Source organism: Ruditapes philippinarum, unplaced genomic scaffold (genome assembly GCF_026571515.1).
Source record: "Ruditapes philippinarum isolate M1 unplaced genomic scaffold, ASM2657151v2 ctg9_1_1_1_1, whole genome shotgun sequence".
Lineage (NCBI taxonomy): Eukaryota > Metazoa > Mollusca > Bivalvia > Venerida > Veneridae > Ruditapes > Ruditapes philippinarum.
The window spans coordinates 541,829-564,309 of NW_026865571.1; the positions used below are offsets into that span (position 1 = coordinate 541,829).

At 31.2% G+C, this 22,481-nt stretch overlaps 1 protein-coding gene across 2 annotated transcripts; it reads left to right on the forward strand.

Moving 5' to 3' along the window:
• The first annotated feature begins 19 nt into the window (after positions 1-19).
• LOC132729569 (BTB/POZ domain-containing protein 7-like) lies at positions 20-11,232 on the forward strand. 2 transcript variants are annotated; one of them, XM_060715350.1, is made up of 8 exons: positions 20-309; positions 5,599-6,793; positions 7,087-7,295; positions 7,818-7,893; positions 8,397-8,707; positions 9,232-9,415; positions 9,746-10,116; positions 10,552-11,232. In XM_060715350.1, exons 2-8 carry the CDS (start codon positions 5,650-5,652, stop codon positions 10,747-10,749), a joined length of 2,493 nt encoding a protein of 830 aa, XP_060571333.1. In that variant the 5' UTR covers positions 20-309; positions 5,599-5,649; the 3' UTR covers positions 10,750-11,232. The 2 variants fall into 2 exon arrangements, with proteins under 2 accessions (XP_060571333.1, XP_060571334.1); XM_060715351.1 differs by having other exon boundaries at positions 26-160.
• Positions 11,233-22,481: the final 11,249 nt, after the last annotated feature.

Sequence of the window (22,481 nt, forward strand, 5' to 3'; positions counted from 1 at the left end):
CTATGTATTCACTGCCGCTCTAACTTATTTCTACTTCCTGTGACTAAAAATGAAAAAATATTTTTAGAATTTGTTATTTTGGCTTCATATTGAAGTTTTGAGAGTTCTATATTTGATATTATCACAGGAATTCAATTCTCCTAAGTATTTTCTATTAAACGTTAGTAATTGTTTGATGTTATCAATTATTGAATTTAGCAGTTAACTTTCAAGTTTTTCATCATCATTCACCTGTTCACCTAGACTCTTCTCCCCCTTACCAGTTCCTACACTGATGTTTCCTGCCTGACTGTGATCCTCCTAATTTGGGTGAGAACTGCCTACATATCTGCAGACTATTCTTCCACATTTTTATTCTTAGCGGTATTTTAGATGATATTGATTATAGTAAATTTTTTAACTTAATAACAGGCCATGACAAATCCACTTGCCCGCTCGCTTTTGCAAGTGAAAGTTTGGGTGGGTCAAGAAAAAAATTAATAAAATTCGCCAGGCAGGGTGAGTAAGGTTCTCCCAATCGAAATGATGTTTCTCTAAACATTTAATATGAAATTAGGTGCTACCTATGGCGCGGAAAGCTCTTATGATTTATGATTTAAGCATAACATGTTTAGTGTACATGTTAACCAGATCTATCATGCAATTCGGTAATAAGTAAATGCAGGTATTTTGTACCGTAAACAGAAACGAATAAATTGGTGGTGTTCAACCTATCATCGGAAGAGGGACCACTGCGCATGCGTCGGCGTTTGGAAAAACCCGTCCGCGAATTTCTGTTAATCTCTAATCACATATGTTGTTTTTTTACGTTATTTTTAATGTGCAAATTTATCAAAAAGGATTTAAAAGTAACTTTTTACATTTATCATCGTTACTGTAGTTCTTATGAATGAAATAAATGTTAATTTTCTGATTTTGTACATCATTTTTTCACCGGAAGTGTAATTAAGCATGCGTCTGCTAGCAATAGTCTGAATTATGTAGACGCTCATTAAAAGTGCTGTGATATCTATATTTAGCTCAAAAGGATTTCAAAATGGCGGCGCCCAGTTAACTAAGGATTTTTGCACAGCTCATTAAGTATAGGATATATATTTTTTTGAAAATTTCATTTACTTTTAATTTGATTTCATTTGATTTGATACACGTCATACATGTTATCTAAGAGCGCTACAGCCCATGCGGGGCCTTTGGCCCCGCTCGGACTTACCGCGTATAAATTAAAGTTATTTGGTATACTGGTGCCTCGTATATTTCGGTGGTACCCATATTTCCAAGGCACAGTGTATGAATTATGGTGGTTTCGTCAAACTACTGGTTCGTTGAACTTAATTTATGAAGAGGTGCGAAAGTGGTTTCGTTGATCTTATTTTATATAGTAATTGAAGGCAAAGTAGGCATTGTTCATGTATATAAAGTGGTTTTATCATCAATATGTTTGTTGTAATCAAATTATGACGCAAAATTTCATCAATGAATATAATACATTGTAGAAGTATGTCTATTTATTATACCTATTTTGATAATGATTTGTTCGATATTTGATTAATTAGTTTTGAGAAAAAAATATTTAAAAAATATATATATATATATATATTGGAGCCTTATTCGACACCTGGGACAAGGCCACTCTTAAAAAATTATCTGTTTGCTATTGCCGGCCGACCCAGCGAAAATGCCCCGACTCAAAAGTTTTTTTCAGCTTAAAAAAATCAGATTTATTTTTATTTCCGCCAAATCAGCAAGGGCATTCCATCTAAAAAATTCCCTCGAAAACAAAAATAAAATTGGAGGAAAATCACACATTTAATATGTAAAGTAACGAGTGATCATTCATGAGGGCATTCTGTGCGTTACTATTTAAAGTATTTACATAAATAGCAACCAACCAGGGAAGGATATTTTCCTTACGTCACGCAGTACTCTGCATGCGCGCGGCAATTAAGTCGAATTAACTAATAATAGAACGTATCAAATTAAGGTGTGGAAACGGGATTAAAAATAATGTTTGTTCAGTTAATGAATATTTGTGAAGCATTTATATGGTCACTAGTTTACCATGTGGTAATTTTAATGTGCTTTGGAGTACATGTTTGTTTGTTTATGACTGCCGACACAGATTAAATACTTAGCCCATGCAATAAAACATTTCTGGTAGCAGCGGGGATTCTGTCATAAAATTTACCGAAAAAATAATTATTTGGAAGCTGTGGTCATTTTATATGCATTATTGTTTTGATAGCAGACACAATTATTGCAAAATATCTTCAAGATCATAAAAATGTAAATAAAATATCACAATCAAAATCACAGATTTACATACTTCTAATTAAACTCCATGTCAAAATGCACTTACGATTAATAATATGTCAATAATTGACACGATAAATATCCAACATTTTTTACTTGAGCAATAATTAAACATGTGTAATCATTCCTTGACAAAAAGAAATGACAGTTTTTTTTCTGATATATAAAAAAGAGGTGGAAATCGATTGAGTGTCGGCATTTCTTTGATGATTCGGCAACAACTACAGGTGTGTAAACATCAAAGATTCACAGATTCTTCAGAAGAGCCGACCAGTCATTTGTCAGAGGTCATTTCGTGTGTAAATTTTGTATTTATATTTAACAATGGAAACATTATATTCCTTTTATCTATGGATGCTACTTTTTGCGCGAGTGTTTTTGTGTCTTTTAGCGCTATGGAATTTCAACAATCTGCGATAATTTTCGGGAACTAACAATGAAATATTTTAACGATCCGCCATTCAGAAATTATAGGAGACAAATCTTGCGTGTGTTATTTTTTACAGACCTGTAATAAATTGAGTAATGATCATGCATCCATGAGAACGAAATGTCCTGGTGATTCACTATAATTTTTCCAGTTCGTACGGGAATTTAACGCAGGATTAGTTTATCACATCGGTAATTTGACCATGCTTGAATTTATGTCTACATAGTCATTTTTTTTATTTCATGTTATGATTACTAGTGAACATGTTTTTTATTGTTTTTGACTGTGTTTAACATGTTAGTTTTGCCGATGATGATAGTGTAGCTCAAATTTCCACAATCTGTTACAACGTACTAAGCGTATTAACTTATGTTCAGTAAAAATTATATAAAAAAAAAAAAAGCCTACCTACCGACCCACTCCTTATAACTCTGGGTCGGCAATAGCAAACATATATATTATTAAGGATGGCCCAAGATGCTGACTACTTCCCAACTACTGAGATTATGCAGCCACATTCAGGAATAGAATTCAACAACTTCACCGACAGATGCATAAAGAATAAAAACAGATTGTTGTTGTTTATTATGTAAAAAAACAGTAGATTCTTTTTAATACAATGCATGTGTCAATTGTTTATATAGAGATGAATAAAGTAGTTGTTTATTATGTTTTTCATTTTTCATTTTTCAGGCTTCACTTACATACGTACATGTATATATTTTTATGATGTTGTTTGTTTACTGAGATCATTTGTGTTGAGTTATGCTTTTATGTAAAATATAACTATTATATAGAATATCTTGTCTTTAATTGCATGAAAATGTGTGATAAACAACAGATTGAGACCCACAATAATTGACGTGCCCATTATACAATAGATATTTTTGCACTATATAAGTTAAATTCGCCGAAACCACAACCTGTTTTATTATATAAGATTAGTTCGCCGAACCAGTAGTTTGACGAAACCACTCCCACCCACAGTGTATCAGGCTTAAACAGTCTAAAGTCTCTCCTAGACTTAATGAACCTGCCAGTAGTTTTACTTTTACTATTTTATTGTATTTTTATCGAAATGTTACATATAGAACGAAAAAAAATTATTTTATTCAGATTAAGAGCAAAGTTATTTAATATTTCACCATTTTTCTTTTAGATTTCATACCTTTTAAGAAAATCTTTTTTGTTAAACAACCATATTGAGGTATTTGATAATGCCAAAGAGAAAATCGCCCCTTTCAGATGAGCCTAGGCATAGGTGTACTAATAAATAAAGTTTACTATTGGTTTTGCTTTTGAAACTGTTAAAATGTAATTGCCTTGGAAATATGAGAACACAAATTTACTCACAAGGCCGCAGATGGGTGTTAATTACAATGTTGTATACATAATTGCTTACATGCAAACATTAAATGGAATAAACTATGATGCAATTGACATGTCTATCCTACAATATTCACTGTGTTTTCCAGAATTTTATCCTTTTAACTTTTGTTGTCTGTGTTAAACAGTTAAGTACCACGGAAATATGAGGCACCAGTATAAAAGAATCAAACTGCAGACACGATTTCAATCGTAATACTGTCAAACAAATCTGGAAATTGACCAGTCACCTTATGACTAAGTATAAAACAGCAGCATTTGTCAATGTTTTATACATATATGTGTTAGAATTTGAATGTAATAAGTACTCAGGCAATGTCCAAGATCATATATTAAAAGAAGGAAAAGTATTATAAACAATATTTAATTGTATAAAGCTGATTATATTGATATTGACCGGTAAATAGTAAATTTGAGTTTTTTTGATTTTAACAATTTTTTTTTGGTCAAAATGTGCGCAAGTACATTTTATGAAGGGCGATTAAATTTTTGATGGTCCCTCGCCCTACATTTAACAAATTTTTTTGGTCCTGTAGGGCGAGTGACCCTAGAAAAATTCATTGAGGCCTGCTTATAAATATGAAAAAGAGAATGTTATTACCAGATTACTACACAATACGAGTTATAAAGAAATTCTAAACAATAAATATGTAATAAATGTCATGTTTTATTTTTCTTAACATAAACTGTATTATACAATTACTGTATAATTATCTTTGATATATATATTTGGACCAAAAGTTAATATTTGATGACATATCAGAACATACAGTGATTTTTTTACCTCTGCATCCTGAGTCCAGGACTCATTGAATTTGCTGTGGATGCAAAGTTTCAAATAATGTGCATCTTTTGAATGCATACTTTTTCTGAGTAGAGAGTCCTGTCTGACAGGAATTTGGTAATAAATACCAAATTGTGTTCAAGTTATGTCATTCATATTCTAGGTCTGCAAATCTTCTACAGATAAGAAATAATAATATGCTTTACTATAGATAAGCATAAAAATATTAAGGAAAATGAAGTTTTGATTAATCTCAAACTAAATTAATGGAAATAAACTTATTAAATTTATTTGACAGTTTTGAATATAAATTTCAGTATCAGAAGCATTGTTATTAATGTAGAAATCAAATTCATTTTTTCTTCATTCCATTGTTAATATACCTTTTATATTACTAACGCAATATTAAGCCTTGTAACTTGGATTAGTCAGCTAAATTTTGGGACTCGTAGATTAATAGCCCAGCGAGTCTTAGGACCCACACTGATGAGTTTGTAAAAAAATCACTGAACATATCTTTTATCACTTTACTAACTATAAACAAATGGATGGAGTTGGTCTAAGTAGTACCATGTCCAGTGTTTAGTGCAGCTGTATCTCTTAAAAAATGGTTTAACATGTATAGGCAAACCTCTCAAGGCTAAATTCATTGAAAAATATTCTATATTATTCTTTTTTTATGTTTTAGGAGAAGGCAAGATAGCAGGCATGTGCAGCCACAGTTCATTTATTTAAAGAAATGGGAGCAAATGTTTCATTTGTAGAGGGAAGCCAGTCTTGCACTGGGTCACCTTCTAAGCTGCAAACATTTTCACGACTTGCACACTCTTACACAGTATCAGATACAGACCTTGCAGGAAAGGATAAAAAGAAAAAAGCTTCTAAATTTGCCACTCTTAGAAAGAAATTGATAAGAGCAAGAAGGCACAGTAGATCATGTGACTATGGACGTGCCCTTAGAGAATTTATCTCTTCATGGTCTGTACGTGACATAAGCACATTGATTCATGAATATGAGGCTCTTATAGCAATGAAAGAGTTAGCAATCACAACAAATTTAGCCCGTCCACCAGCAAATTCATTTAGACATGACTTTTCCCATTTGTATGATTTTAAATTTTGTACAGATATTGATTTAGTCTACAAAGGTGTATGCTTTCCTGCACATCGTGCTCTACTGTCTATTAGGAGCCCATTCTTTAGAGACATTCTATCTAGAAACCATGAATCATTTCCACAAATTCCCATCAAATTACGCACACATGGAGTAGACATAGTACTTTTCTCAGTTTTACTTCGATATCTCTATACAGATACATTAAGTCACGATGAACTTCATATTGAGAATCGTGATATTTTACTTAAAGTTGCCACAGAGTTAGGAATGCCAAATCCCTTAGATCAGGATTTACAGACGTTGCTAGACACGGGAGATTATAGTGATGCTGTTTTAGTGTTTTCTAGTGAGTTGGATTTAAATGAAAGTTTTTCCTCAGAGGCTGGTTCCTCCGATGGGTTTAGCAGAACTAAATATGAACTTCCTTGTCACAAGGCAGTTCTTGCAGCCAGGTCTCCTTTCTTCAGAAACTTACTTTTAAGGAGGGCAAGATCTGGTGAAGATTTGACAGATTACGCATTGAATGCACCAACAAGAATTGTGTTAGATGATTCTGTGATTCCAAGACGATATGCTCGTGTTTTATTACATGCTATTTATCTAGATGTAGTGGATTTATCATTGATAATGCGGGGTAGTGCAAGTATGTGTAGTTTAAGCGAGGTTCAAGCAATAGTTGCAGGAAAAGGACAGATGACTGTAGTTGATGAAGCAATGGAAATGTATCAAATTGGACAGTTTCTTGACATACCAGCTCTTTCTCAAGGTATTTTGGACTGTAAAATGTGTATTTTGAAAAGCTTTGATAAAATGAAAGGCAGAATGTATTTCTGTAAATCTTGCATGCATAAAAGTGGCCTATAATTGTATTTTTTAATTAAACAAAAAGGATTTGTAACTTCCAAAAGTTATTTCCTAAGCTATTTTTGTAAAAGTTAACATGTATTATTTTATTTTCATTTTATTTGCAATTGTATATAATAGTAGTTATATCACATATGGACCAATGATGCAACATAGAGATGATTGTTTCATTAATTTTTTTTATTTTTTCAAAAGGTTGTGAAGACATCATTGCTGATAATATCACTGTAGACAACCTTATCTCAGTGTTGACATGGAGTGCAGAGCCTCATGGGTCCAGCTGGGTATCGCGCCAGGCATTGCACTTCCTTAGGGAGGAGTTTATACAAGTGGCAAACTCTCCTGTACTTTTTGAACTCAGCAAATCTCATCTCATTGAAACTCTCAGTTCAGATCTCCTGCAGGTATGGTTTCATTTTATAGGAAAGTCCACAGGTGCTAGACACACTTTTAATATACCTTGAGCTTATATGCTAAATTTAAACAAAATATTATTTTATAAGCATATAAATTTAAGACATACGTGTCTAATGCCTGTGGTATGGTCGTCATTAGAAAATTGTCATTTTTTGCAGCTCCTCCTTTTTAGGTCATATTAGCTGTATGTCAGTCTTAAAAGGTAATATATCTTAGACTCTGCAATGTAACAGAATTCTACTTTATTCCTGGTGAGATTAAAGGCAGTTATTTGTTTCTTTGTTGAAATTACTAATTTACCTCTATATTTTAACACTCTTTAATTCATCCCCTATAAAAGATACAGGGCAGTAAGTTGAGTGTATTATTACATTATACACTGCACTTTACATATTTGTACTACATCAAATTCAATTTTTTCATTGTGCAAGTTAAAAGGGACACTTGATTTTACTCGGTAACATGTTTGTGTTACACTATGTGTAGTAAATTTGTATATTTGATTGAAGGCAGGGGAACTTGATGTATTAACAGCAGTCATGAAATGGGGAGAACATCATTTGGTGCGGAGAATTGAGAAGAGAGGTATAGCTTACTTTTTAAGTATGGACATGTACATTGCTTATGTACACATGTACATTGTATTACTACTATTCCTGCAACATTTTATCTAAGATACATTTGGCTTAATTTATTAGTTCTGAGTTTAATCGATACACGTGGATAAGAAGCTGTATTTTTTTTCTCAATAAGAAAATTTACTATTTTGTGTATGGTAGGTGATTACCATGAGTTAGATATTAAGTTCTGTAGATCTCAATAAATACATATTCTGATTTATTGTCTTAAAAATGACCACTGACAATCAATTTAAAGCTTTGAATTTGTTTCTTATTATTGATTTTATAATACATGTAAGAGTATAAATACTTATTTTAGTCAGAATTGTTAATATTTGCTGGCTTTACAATGTATGCTATCAATCACATGACAGTCAAGACTATTAAAAATCAATTTAAGTCATTATGTTTTATTTCATTATCATATGAAATAGTCAGTTACAATGACTTACGTAAATGATTTTTCAGAGCCCAATTTATTAAGTCATACTGCTCATAGTGTCAGTAAGAAAGGGGTTAAGCGCAGAGATCTAAATGATGTAGAACTACGTGATATTCTTGCTGAGATACTGCCATTAGTCAGAATGGATCATGTCTTACCACACAACAGCGATATACTGACAAGTGCAATTAGGCGTGGATTGGTGAGCACCCCGCCTAGTCATATGATCAGTGATGATGGAGGAACGAATCAAATTGCGTCGGCATGGATACCTGGAAAAAACAGCGGGATGTTCACAAGACCAAGACTCTTTACACCTTATTATGAAGAAGCAAAAGTAAGATTTTTCAATTTTTGTTGGTTGCCTAAAAATCTAAAATAAAATGGAAAGTAACCTTATTAATTAATTCCTGTTTTGACCTAAACTTTGAACCAAAGATTTTCACTGCAGAACAATGTAAAATAAAATGAACATAAATGTGAAATTTAGTTAGTGAATTGCTAGATCATTGACCTGGGGAGTCTGGAACCTTTTGAAGGAATGCTGGGTGACATTTGTAGAGGATTGACAATATTACAAAATTGTCATAATGGACTAATTGACCATAAATACAAACATTTGAAAAACCTCTGAAAATTGGTTGTATGGAAACCTAATGTAAAGAGTGTTTTCAATGATAGCAATTGCAATGTCACAGTGGCAAGTGCATGCAAAAACTGCATATGTAAAAAATTAGAATAATTAACAAATAATGAAAATATTTATATATTTATATGTTACTTTAAAGGATTTAATGTGTCAGTATAATAAAAAAAAAATATAAAATAAATAATAAAATAAAAATTTATTATAAATTTTAGAGTGTCTTAGAAGACAGACAGATGTCTGGTCAGGATCACGAATTGGCTCGGGTCAGACCAATCCAGATATCCTCTATACCTGACACACTGTACATGGTAGAAGATCCACAATATATACAACAGTTCATGACCTACAATCCTTCACCATTACATAACATTGACATTGTATCAGGGACCATACCAGGTTTGTATAGAAACATGTGTTCCGTAATTCTTTTTCAGGTAAAAAGTTTCTTTTGCTTGGGAAAGGTAGTAATAAGATGTAACTTCGGGAGGGATTTAAAAAGGAAAATTTAAATTGGTTTTCAATTAGTTTTCACTTTATGCTTAATGATTTCATTACTGCAATTTTAAATTTCTTTTTGTATTGATTGCTTTTAATATATCATATCACTCAAATTTCATATTTCTTTGAAATGAGTAGATTTGATAATAAAATTTGATTAGGATGCTGGAAGTTTTTGTTAATCTTTTGCTGCATTTATTGATGACAGATTTCTAACAATAATTTTAGTGCCTACTTCTGAGATGTTGCGGTTAATGATACAGAGGGAGCAGGAACTCCAGTCATTACCACAAGTACAGAGGGCATTCAGTCAATCATTCATTGACCGACGATCAGTCATGTGTCAGATTAAGCTTAGAGTGGTTCGCGAGTTTGGCTGGCCAGATGCTACAGTAGATGTACTTCAGAACATGCAATATTACTATGATAATGAACGTGTCCCAGGATTTGTTGACAGAAATTATCACGCAACCCCGTCCAAACGACCACCCAGTCCTCGCCTTCAATTACGTAGACGTAAAACTGCACCAACAAAGCCTGTTCAATGTGTTTCTCCATTGTCATCACCTACAAAAACATACAGACCACCACTGATAGAGGTATATATAAATTTATTTTCTGTCATTTACAAATTTCTATAAAATGCTGAATTATTTATCTATTTACTGACATGCTTGTTCACACAAATATCTGTAACTAATTTGAAATTTCATTACCCCCTTTTATGATACTTTCAGTAGTATAGTTAATTAAAGGAAGTAGATTTATTCAAATATGGATATACCAGAAAAACAAAAACCTAAAAATGCGCCATTATATAGAACTACACATGCATTAAAAGTGACATTATAAAGTTCAAGTATTCAAGGTAAAATATGGGAATAGAAAAGATGATGGGATATCACCTTATTCTTGTAGGTTTTAAAATATAATCAGAGTGAATAGGAAATAATTTAACTGTTATTAATAATTGTGACTTTAGTTCGCACAATGATTTGTCATTATTTAAGAGGTTGATTTTACGACTTTTTCAGTCTCCGTCCAGTAGTCCAAACAGTGACCATGACAACAGTCGCAGTGCCACCTTAAGTAGTAATCGCAGCACACTTAGTGACACAATGCCAGATATTGCCATGGCAACAGCATCTGTAAATCAGCTTCAACTTCAGGATGAATATGGTCCAGATATTGGTGATGAAGGGGCCAGTAGACACGGAACACTTTATATTTAGATTACTTATTCATTGAATAGCACATTGTATTTAGGTTTATATTCTATAAGCTCTGTAATTTTACTTTAACAGTGAAACTTGTTCTACAAATGATAGTCTCTACTGCTCCACAACTTGCAGTAGAAGGGTACATTATTTTCTGTTCTGGTATAATGAATTTAAAATCTGTTGGATGTATTGTATAATTAGTCCCCTACGGGTTTAACCGGAGGGGACTTTAGGTTTACCCTTCGTCCGTCTGTCCATCCGTCTGTCAGTCCGTCCGTCCACAAAACTGGATCCCGCGATAACGCAAAAAGTACTGAAAATATTTTTATGAAACTTGATATATGGATAGATGGCAGTATGGTGATTATGCACGTATTTTTCTTTTCTTCCTATGTTGAAAATTCTGGTTGCTATGGCAACAAATAGTCTGAAAATATGGCAAATTTAACACATAAACTGGATCCAGTGATAACTCAAAAAGTACTGAAAATATTTTTATGAAACTTGAAATATGGGTAGATGGCAGTCTGGAGATTATGCACATCTTTTTCTTTTCTTCCTATGTTGAAAATTTTGTTTGCTATGGCAACAAATAGCCTGAATTTCAAGATTTCTAATTTAAATATTTCAGCTTTTTCACTATACGTTCTTTATTTCTTAAGGTGTTTACTTCAAACTTTAAATATAAGTTTCTGGTCATCAACCACATCATATGTGACAAGGTTTACAACTCTTGCAGAAAAATTATCAGTATTACCTCCCTTGAACTTAGAATTTTTATGAGAAAAAAATGTTGTCTTTTTAGCTCACCTGTCACAAAGTGACAGGGTGAGCTTTTGTGATCGCTTTTCGTCCGGCGTCCATCCGTCCGTCCGTCCGTCCGTCGTCCGTCAGTAAACTTTTGCTTTAAATGACATCTCCTCATAAACCACTGAGCCAATTTCATCCAAACTTCACAGGAATGTTCCTTTGGTGGTCACCTTTAAAAATTGTTCAAAGAATTTAATTCCATGCAGAACTCTGGTTGCCATGGCAACCGAAAGAAAAATCTTTAAATATCTTCTTTTAAACAACCCTAAGAGCTAGAGCTTAGATATTTGGCATGAAACATCTTCTAGTGAGTGTCTACCAAGTTTGTTCAAATAAAAGCCCTGGGGTCAAAATTGGCCCCGCCCCAGGGGGTCATTGATTTTCCCTATATGCATATAGTAAAAACTTAAAAAATCTTCTTTTAAAGAACCGTAAGAGCTAGAGCTTAGATAATTAGCATGAAACATCTTCTAGTGAATGTCTACCAAGTTTGTTCAAATAAAAGCCCTGGGGTCAAAATTGGCCCCGCCCCAGGGGGTCATTGATTTTCCCTATATGCATATAGTAAAAACTTAAAAAGTCTTCTTTTAAAAAAACCAAAGAGCTACAGGTTAGATATTTAGCTTGAAACATCTTCTAGCGAGTCTCTAGCAAATTTGTTCAAATAAAAGCCCTGTGGTCAAAATTGGCCCCACCCCGGGGGGTCATTGATTTTCCCTATATGCATATAGTAAAAACTTAAAAAATCTTCTTTTAAAGAACCATAAGAGCTAGAGCTTAGATATTTGGCATGAAACATCTTCTAGTGAATGTCTACCAAGTTTGTTCAAATAAAAGCCCTGGGGTCAAAATTGACCCCGCCCCAGGGGGTCATAGATTTTCCCTATTAGCATGAAACATCTTCTAATGAGTGTCTACCAAGTTTGTTCAAATAAAAGCCCTGGGGTCAAAATTGGCACCGCCCCAGGGGGTCATTGATTTTCCCTATATGCATATAGTAAAAACTTAAAAAATCTTCTTTTAAAGAACTCAAAGAGCTAGAGTTTAGATATTAAGCATGAAACATCTTTAAGTAAATATCTACAAAGTTTGTTCAAATAAAAGCCCGGGGGTCAAAACTGGCCCTGCCCCAGGGGTGTCATTGTTTTTAACTATATGTGTATAGTAAAAACTTTAAAAATCTTCTTTTAAAAAACCCAATGAGCTAGAACTTAGATGTTTAGCATGAAACATCTTCTTATGGGTGTCTACCAAGTCTGTTCAAATAAACAAATAAAAGCCCTTGGGTAAAAATTGGCCCGGGGGTGGGGGGGGGGCTATATACAGGTGAGCGACCTCAGGGCCATCATGGCCCTCTTGTTTAAATAACTTCTTTATTTCCTAATGTATCTACTTCAAACTTCATATATATGTTTCTTATTATCACTCAACATTTTTGAGAAGGTTAAATACTCTAGCAAGACTATTTCCAGAATTATGTCCCCCTTGAACTTAGATTTTTTTCGAGAAATTGGTATTTTTTACTCCAACTTCTTCATCCCTTATAGGATTTACTTTAAAATCCCACATCATAATAATATGACAAGGTTGTATAAACATAATTTCCTTACTAGGCAGGGAAACTTAACACATTACTGTAAAATAGACAAACTAAGAACTTAAAAGATTCATTCATGTCATTCATTCACTGGTAAAATTGAAATCAGAATGTTGCTGGGGTTCTAACCGGTAGGCGACTTATGGATTGCTTGCAATACTATGATAATTGCTTGTTTTTGATGATTTAAACATTAAGTTACAGCAAAACACATCTATTGTTATCACTATAGATAGTAAGATTATAAAATTAAAAGAAAAGGAGAAAAATTGCTTGTTTGTAAAGATAAAATGTGATAGCTCCAAGCGATATTTTGAGAAGACTTTGTAAAAATTAGAATAGTTGTCAATATATAATGAGAGCTTTGTGCAAAGTGATTGTATCTTAATTTTTTTTTTAAGTTGTAACTATTTTGTGCGTAGCCCTTGATATTTTGTCAATATATACATTTATTATATACTTATAAATGAAATATTGAGAAATATTGATGAAATAAAATGCGTATTTTCATTTTCCGTATTTTCACTGTAAAAATTTATTTTTCACTGCAGTGAAACATATTTTCCGTATTTTCACTGGTGTCTTGCCGGACTACTTTCTTTTAAATTCTACCAGTACACAAAATTTAAGGGAAAGTTTTTCAAATTTCATCACAAAAAAGAGAAAAATGTACATAATAAACAGAAAATTCAAGTTTTTTCTATAAATACATGATTTATTTTCATCTTGTGGCATGAAAATTACCATATTTCACTCGTGGCTACCGCCACTCATGAAATATTTATTTTCATACCACTCGATGAAAATAAATCATGTATTTATAGAAAAAACTTGAATATCCTCTATTTATTCTATTATATTCGTTAGATTTACATATATATCTTTATGCATGTAATCGGATTAAGACATTAAAGTGAAAGAATGATGTAAGATTTCAGGATTTCAGTGATCTCAATTTCCTAAAAACATCAAAATTAGTGTTAAAGAATATTGTGAGCATTGTTTTCTTGACGGAATTAGTACCAATTATAAGTTCTTTTCTAAAGATTCTTTATAGATGTATGGACTCAAATAATATGCTATGCTGTTTATGTTGGATAAGGTTTTACTCAGTTACCTCTTTGATTAAAATTCTGCTCAATTATTTTTTTCTCCTTATGTTATGAAGATATTTAGTATTTAAATTATTTACAATTTGTGGCTTTAAGTTAGTCATCTTAAGGTGTTTTAAGATGAAACGAAATGAATCATTTTTGACTGAATGAAAATAGAAATTCGCAAGTAAGATTTGCTTTGATAATAATTATTGTGTCATTTTTTTACATCTTGGTTAAAATAGAGAAAAACAGAATCCCTAAAGAATGCCCAAAATGGCAAAATTGAAAATATTGCAGGTCCAGTTTGATTGAGCCTGTTCATGAAGAACGGTTGTGATGATTGCAAATTAGATAAATAGATGGATGTTTAAACAAAAACATTACTTTCCATTACAGTAAATTTATTATTTCTTTTCTAAACTTTTTAAAAGAAAATGAAATTTGATATTGTTCCAAGATATCTTCTTTAATTTAATTATAGTTTTGAATGCACAATTTATATGTATATTTTAATGTAACAAACTGTTTAAACTGTTTATAAACCACATAGCTATACCACTCTTTTATTGTATGTATACACTTCCATTAGTGCTTCACAGAATTCTTTTCAAATTACAAAAAAGAAAAAAAATTGAAAAAGTAAGCATACATTACTAATCTTTAATATCTTTTAATGTATGTTGTTCAGATGTGCATCATATCATCACGAGAGCTATGTCCTTGTGATATAATTCCTCGCATCCAAACTCCAAACAGTAATTATTATTTTATATAGAGATAAAAATCAGTGTTGAGGATATGTTATTTCTTAATCAATTATGGGAAAATCAAGATGAAAATATAAATATGGTCAGCCAATAGTCTAGAGTCTAGTCAGATTGCACATATGTGCAGATTGGCCTGGCTCTATACTGGTGACAAATGCTAGGTAAACTATTTAAACAGACCTTGTTTCTGTAATTTGTTAATAATTTGATATTCATTTTGTAGAATTTACATACAAAGGTATATGAAGCTCTGTTTGTTTTATTAATACTTACCTTTTGTTAATCTTTATTTACAAAATGGCATACGATTTTGTTTTCATTACTTTGAATGAAATATTGTAGATTTATTTATACGTTTTTAAGTGTATTTATAGAATTATCAGTTGAGTAAATTTTTATTTACTTGTTATCAACTAATCTGTATTTTTTTTTATGTTGTATATTCCTGCAATATGTAGTACTGACTACTGTTAGAAAGATGTTATTTCTTGAAGGTGCAAGCTTCAAAAGCAAGAATGTGAAATTATAATTACACACACTGAGGTATGAGAAATAATATAGGATGGGTAAAAAGAAATCATAGGAGTTAGAATTTTTATCTGTTTAGAAGATAAATACAGTAAAATATTAGCCCCCTACAGAAAATACAAGGTAAACAATGTTTAGTTATGTTTAGTATATTTGGGGCTTATATTTCACTACAATTTATATTTATTGATGTAATTTCAAACTTTTGTGGTAAAGTCAATTTTTTTTCTGGCATCTTATATTGTTTATTTATGTTCCTTTTAGATAGTGTTAATTTATGATAACTGCTCACAAGTCATGAAAATATTTACCCTTTTTTGTGTAAAGGGAACATGGTGAAGTAAATATATCAGGAATTTTTGTTTTAGAGGTTAACAATAGGTAGAAATTATTTAACTTATTAAAGCAGCATGCCTCCAGATTCATGGTAATGAAAGTTTAAAAAAAAAAATATTTAAAAAGTCAAATATTGTGAAGTGAACAAAGACAGAACATGTAATTTACACATTGCAAATGGCACTTTCAATCTGCATAAATTACCAAGAAAAGGTCAAAATATGTATAAATAGCCCTTACTCCGTTAATCACACAGTAGCAATATGGTGATAATGAAATACCAGTTATCAATAGCTCATAACATGTTAATTATCACTTGAATCTGTACTTTTCCTAAAATCTAAGTACTGCATAACATTTTTCTCAAGTTTGAAATATTTAGGCTCATCTGGAGGCATGCAGCTGTTAACTTTTAATTGACAATATAAGGGATCAAGTTTGGTTTAAAATCATCAAAAATGTTATCATCAAAAATATTTTTTCTTCTTCTGGAAATGGCTACGTTCAGTTTTATTTTAAGTTTTAATTTACTGAAAATGTCTAAGTTTGGATTTACAGAAAGTTGTTAAAGTGTGGTTTTACTGAAAATCATTAGATAATGGTCATACAATTTATTGTTAAAGAATATGCTCAGGTAATGCTGCTGGAAGATTTGATTGGCAAGAAATTTAGAAGAAAAGTGGTTTGTAAGAGGCTGAGTGATTAACTTTTCTGCCTTTTACAACAGTTACTTTTGGTTTGAATTAAATCAGGGACATAGAAGCTATACAGCTAGCTTGGGTAACAATTCTGTGATTTTTCATGACCCACCCGATGGCATAGGCTTTGGTTTTGGTTTTTGTAAGCTATTACATTGAAACTTTATGTATGGACAGGTCCATTTACCAGTCAAAACATCAATGCAAGGTCACTGACAATTATAATAACCAAATTATTAGAATGGCTATTTAATCCAAGTGCATTGATTTTGCAAGTTCAAATTTTATATGTAGGTGTACCTTCATGAGTCCTTACTGTCATACTCACTTTGGGACAAAAGGTCAAATTCACAGTGACCTTTGTTAACTTTCTTGTTCATGGTCAATAACTTCAATTATGACTTTGAAAATTGGTATTTACGTTGTAGATGTTGGAACCTGAAATGCCAAATTTTGGGTTAGAAGGTCAAAAGTCAGTATGATCTTTAATACATATTATCTTTTTATTTAGAAAATGGGCATTTTACTAACAAGCACCGAGGAAGTTCGAGGGGGGCTACTCCTTGGACAGCTCATGTTTTGTGTGTTTCTGTCTAACTGGTAAAAATTGAAAATTATGAATATGACCTCAACATTAATTACTTCATTTAAAAGGCAAAGGAAACTGACACAATTTTAAATTTAAGTCTGGAATGTGTAGCTGGTATTAGTATAAAATTTGAAAATTATGGTATTAGTATAAAATTTGAAAATTATCATTACTAATCTATGTGTTTTTTTTTTATACCTCTTGTATCTTAAGATACATTTTCAATTAGGGCAAATGAAAAATAACAAAAACTGTTTGTTAATAATGAAATTTTTGTTTACTTTTTACTATTTCAATAATGAAATTTTTGTTTACTTTTTACTATTTCATAGTAACAGTTTACTTTAAGAAAATCTATTCACTTGTTTTAAGTTCTATATTTGATATATATACAGGAGTGACATATCTTTTCACAATGTGCAATAACTTGTTGATGTTGCTTGAAAATAATTCTTAAGCGTCTTAAATTTTGAATATACAATGTAACTAGGCGATTTGGTAACATTATGTTTTCTATTGTATGTAAAACTTATAAATATAAAAATGAAATATATCTTTTTGTTTCTTTCTGATTTGTATAAATACCGCACATTTGAATATTTTATATACTGCACATTTTGAAGAAAAAAAGTTTTATATATATGAAATTGATAAAGGATATTTGTTTTAATGATATTAATGTTGAAAATTTGTTATTTAATACTATAGATGAAAAAATAAACAACAGCATTTACTCAGAAGTGATATAAAGAAAAAAGATTATCATTTATATGAATGAAATAGTGTATTGTTAAACATGTATAAATATATGATGAATATTGCTTCATGAAAAAAAAAAAAACACTATGAAATGGCAATTTCCATATCAAAATTAATTTTCTTTCTTTAATACTTTGCTGTTTGGTGTTAACAAGTTGATTCTAAGTTTTAGTCTGAATTTCACAAAATGTTAGAATATTGAATTTACCTTTTAAGTCCCGTTTTTAAATAAGTTTTTTGTTGGAAAATCAGCTAAGTTTGTTTGAATAATGAAGTTAAAATCCACAGAAGTGGTACGTTTAGGAGCTGTATTGAAATTTATAAAATCTAGCAATATACCTTTAGAATATTCATTATAATTGCTACAACATGTATGTTACACTTTGGGGAGGGTGGGGGAGGGGGGGGGGGGGAATCCGTTCTATAATTGTAAAGTAAAATTGTTTTAACACTTTGATTTCCACACTTTGTGTTTTTCTGAAATATTTTGACTTTATGATAAAAAACAATATTGATTAATATAGATTCCATTTTCTTTTTCCTGTAAAACAACCATATTGAATTACTTTCTTTTTTTGAAGCAACTTGTTGACATTATAAGATGATTTTTTTATCTTTTTTCTGTAAATAAAAAAAATCATAATCTTAATCTATAAGTTAAGTTTAAGATTTTCAGATTAAAAGAAAATTTATATTATCATATATCCTCAACATAGAAAATAAGGTAAGAAGATTCTTTCAGCTGATTTGGGGAGTTTTTCATGGAGTCTTTAAATAATAATTAGTGTTATTTATGCAACACTTGTGTAAAAATATAAGTAATAAAGGAAGAATGCAGTCTTGCATTGAACTAAGAGTCTATTTATTAGAATAGTAGTAGTATTCAAAGTATGGTACGTTCTTGTGGCCTTATTAGCCTTATTGGTATAGTATAGGATATATATATATAAAAACTATTTAAATAACATTTTTTAAAATCTAGGGAAGAAAAACAACACCACCAGCTTGGTTTATGAACATTTATTTGTTTACCAGTTTAGGTTCTTCACTAATATTTTGGTAAGTATCACTGGACTGTAGGTGAAATGTTAGTGTGCAGAACTGTAGGGTATGAGACACAACATGTTTTAATTAAACTTTAGACAGTTTCGTAACCTTTTATTGTGTTACGGTACTTTCAAAATTGTTTGAGAATGTACATGTATATATCTTATAACTGAATTTAACTAAAGTCACAATTGATATCTATAAGTAGAAAAGCATGTTGATATACTAAGTATTGTATTTGTTAATGTAGATATTATTAAGACGTGCCTTACTGCGGCAATCTATAAATTTAATATATGTATATTTTGAGTGATGAAATGTATCGTTTTGAAAAATATAAAATAGTGGGCATCTTAGTGTACGATATAAAATTGACTGTGTATTTTCACTATTTTTACATATACTTTACAAATATATTCGTTTTTTTTTAAGAATTAATAAAAGTAGATGGATTTGTAAAATCATAAAAAATTTACTTTGACTTAAGTTGTATTTAATGACGAAAGTGAATGTATATGTATATAAATAATTAAGTTTTGTTACATTTTATATAGATACAATTTTCTGCCATGGAATAATCAAATAGTGGTTCTGTTTTGTTCTGTTCTGTTGTGTACATGTGATATAAAGAACTTCTGTGTTAATTTTGTGTTTAATCATGTTACAACATGACAGTTCATATTATTTCATTTTAAATGAATAAATTATTTGTAACCTTTACTTTTGTTTTCTTCTTCTTTGTAATACTTGGAAGTAAGATGAAAAAAAATGATTCTATCCTGAAAAAAGCTTGCATCATATTTTGTGCTTAAAAAGCAGAGAAGAATCTTGCAGTTTTGTCTTGTGATTAACTACTGTTCTCTGTGAATTTTGGACTTTATAGTTGCCATCTTGTTGTAAAATGCATATAATGGCATTTGTCCTCCACCCAGTATAAACATATTTATTTAAAATTGATTGTGTGTAACTTAAATTAATCACTTTGTTGTTTGCTTCCGTGAACTAACCAGTACAGATGTTGTGTGAAGAAACATGGTAGTGGCCCTAGTATGGCTTGAACCCATGATCCCTGGAGTGAGAGACAGACATTTTTACCACTAAGCCATTCACTCCCTCACTGCTTTTCGCACCTGAAAAGTTACTGATAAATGAGGAAGTTAGCAGCATAACAACTAGCAAAAACCAGGAATAAGCCAAGAACATGAGATGGTTAATGGCCTGTATCAACTCGGATATTTAGTAGATTTTTCAAGTGAAATTTAAAAATTATGTCAAAAGATGGACATAATCTTACAATCCTAAAATGAAAAGAAACAAACCATCACTAAACAACATTTTAAAAACAAGAAATGACTGCAAAAAAATAAGACTTGTTGCTTACTGTATATTCGATAACATGAAAGTGCATGTTAAAAGGAATTTTTAGCACAACAATTTGTAGAATCGGTATGCTTACATATTTGTCTTGGTTTCTATGTCTATAACAGCATCACATTTTGATTGAGTAAAACTTGTCTACTGACCTCACAGGATATTAATTTGAGTTCTTATAAATAATGATATTGTCTCGTCTTGTAGATGAGGGTACATCATTCTTGTCAAGGAATTTGGCATTATTTTGCTCTTTTTTCTTGTAATATTTTCAGTTATTATTATTGTACCCCTCTCAATTTTAATGGAAGACTTGTAAGACTGATTTGCTTTGAAACAGTGAATGCATGTTCATGATCATCAATCTTTATATGTAGGTAAACATACAGAAACTTATAACCTTATTTTACATAGAATTTCAGTAAGGTTTTCGTTCCAACTGCTTTGTTTGAGATATTGAACCAGGAATAAATGTTTATGACATTAACCATCCTAGCAATGCAAGCGTACATAACAGTTCATAGGGCTGCTAGAATTTGACATTATGCCTTATGACCTAAAGTTTTTCCAAGACCTACACTTGCTCTACTATCAAGCACTCTGTCCTGTGAGCAGCATTTGTTTTTGCCTTAAAACTCTTTCTGATGCTCAACCAAATTGAGACTATACATTTCATAGATTTTTTTCTTTCATTTCTTTTGAGCCTCTCATTCTTTAAGGTGGATGGAAGAGATTATACCATAAGACTCTTTATTAGGGATTCTTTAAAATATGGGAAGAAGTGGTAAGACTTTTACTATGGGATTGAGGGGTCTGCGAGAAAATTACCTGGTACTCTTCATTGCGTCACTCCACCCAGTTGTTAATGGGTACCTCAGAGGGTGGTATATTTTTAGGCACTATAATTTGGAATGCCATAAGCATTGGGGAAATCAATAAATCTATGTGGATAAAACTTAAGACTTAAAAATGCAATACTTTACTAGTTACTTTCACTAACTTATGAAGCTGTTACAAAATATATAACATCTTAGATGTTAGTTTGAATGCAAACATTAATTAGTTTTCAAGTGACCTTAAACTGAATGCTTTCAAATTCAACTACCAGGTATATAGCAGCAGAAATCTGTGTTAAGGTAGTATATAGGCTTTAAGGCCTAGAGGTATATCATTTAAAGGTTACAGCATTTGCCCAGTTAATTACCTGCATAGTTAGGGAGTAATCTCAACATTGTGGTTCCGATTCCCGGGCTGGCAAACTAATATTACTAAACAATCTTTTGAATGAAACTTGAAATCAAGGTCTAGTGTATGAGGGCTGAACAGTTGGAACGCTAAAGAACCAAGAAAAGCTTCTGGAATTGGGACATCTTTCTGTATCTTGCACTATCATCCAAAATCTAAAATAACTAATACTCTTCTGGAGGACTCGTCCATATATGGGCAACCCGTGGCAAGTATAAATGGACTCAAATAAACACATCAGTTGATCATTTATTTCTAACACAACCCTTGACTACATTGTATTACTTTAGTCTTACTTTAATAAAGTATAGGAGTGCTGAATGAAGTACTGTAGACCTGTAGTCTATATATTGCAAATAATATTAAATAAATAGATTTTGTAAGTTTTGTTCAACTTTACATTATGAATATTCAAAAGTTATCTTGAAAGCATTTTTACTTTTATTACCCTGGCTATATTAATTTTGGTCCGATAATATAATATTTTCCAGAAATTTATTAAATATATTTAGGCCTTCATTACAGTGTGTATCAAATTTGGTATTGCTAGTAGTTTGTGAGCGTCTAAATTTAATTCTTATTGAAAAATATTCTATGATGAATTTTAGAAAACATTTTGAATATCTACATATTTGGTGATTTTTGCATGTATACAACCGTGGTGAAAAATGTAAACAAGGGGGCGTGGCTTTTTCAGACGGAAATTATGACGTCAGAATTTGTTTTTTATACATTAAGGATTTAGAGCATTAAAAGAAAATCACATTGAATTCAAATAAAGATAACTTTAATAATACATAGAGTATGGTTATACAGTGTATTCTTAAGGTAAACAAATACTCAATCAATTATAAACTTATTAATCTCTCCCTACGATATTTCCCATCATCCCCGATAAAG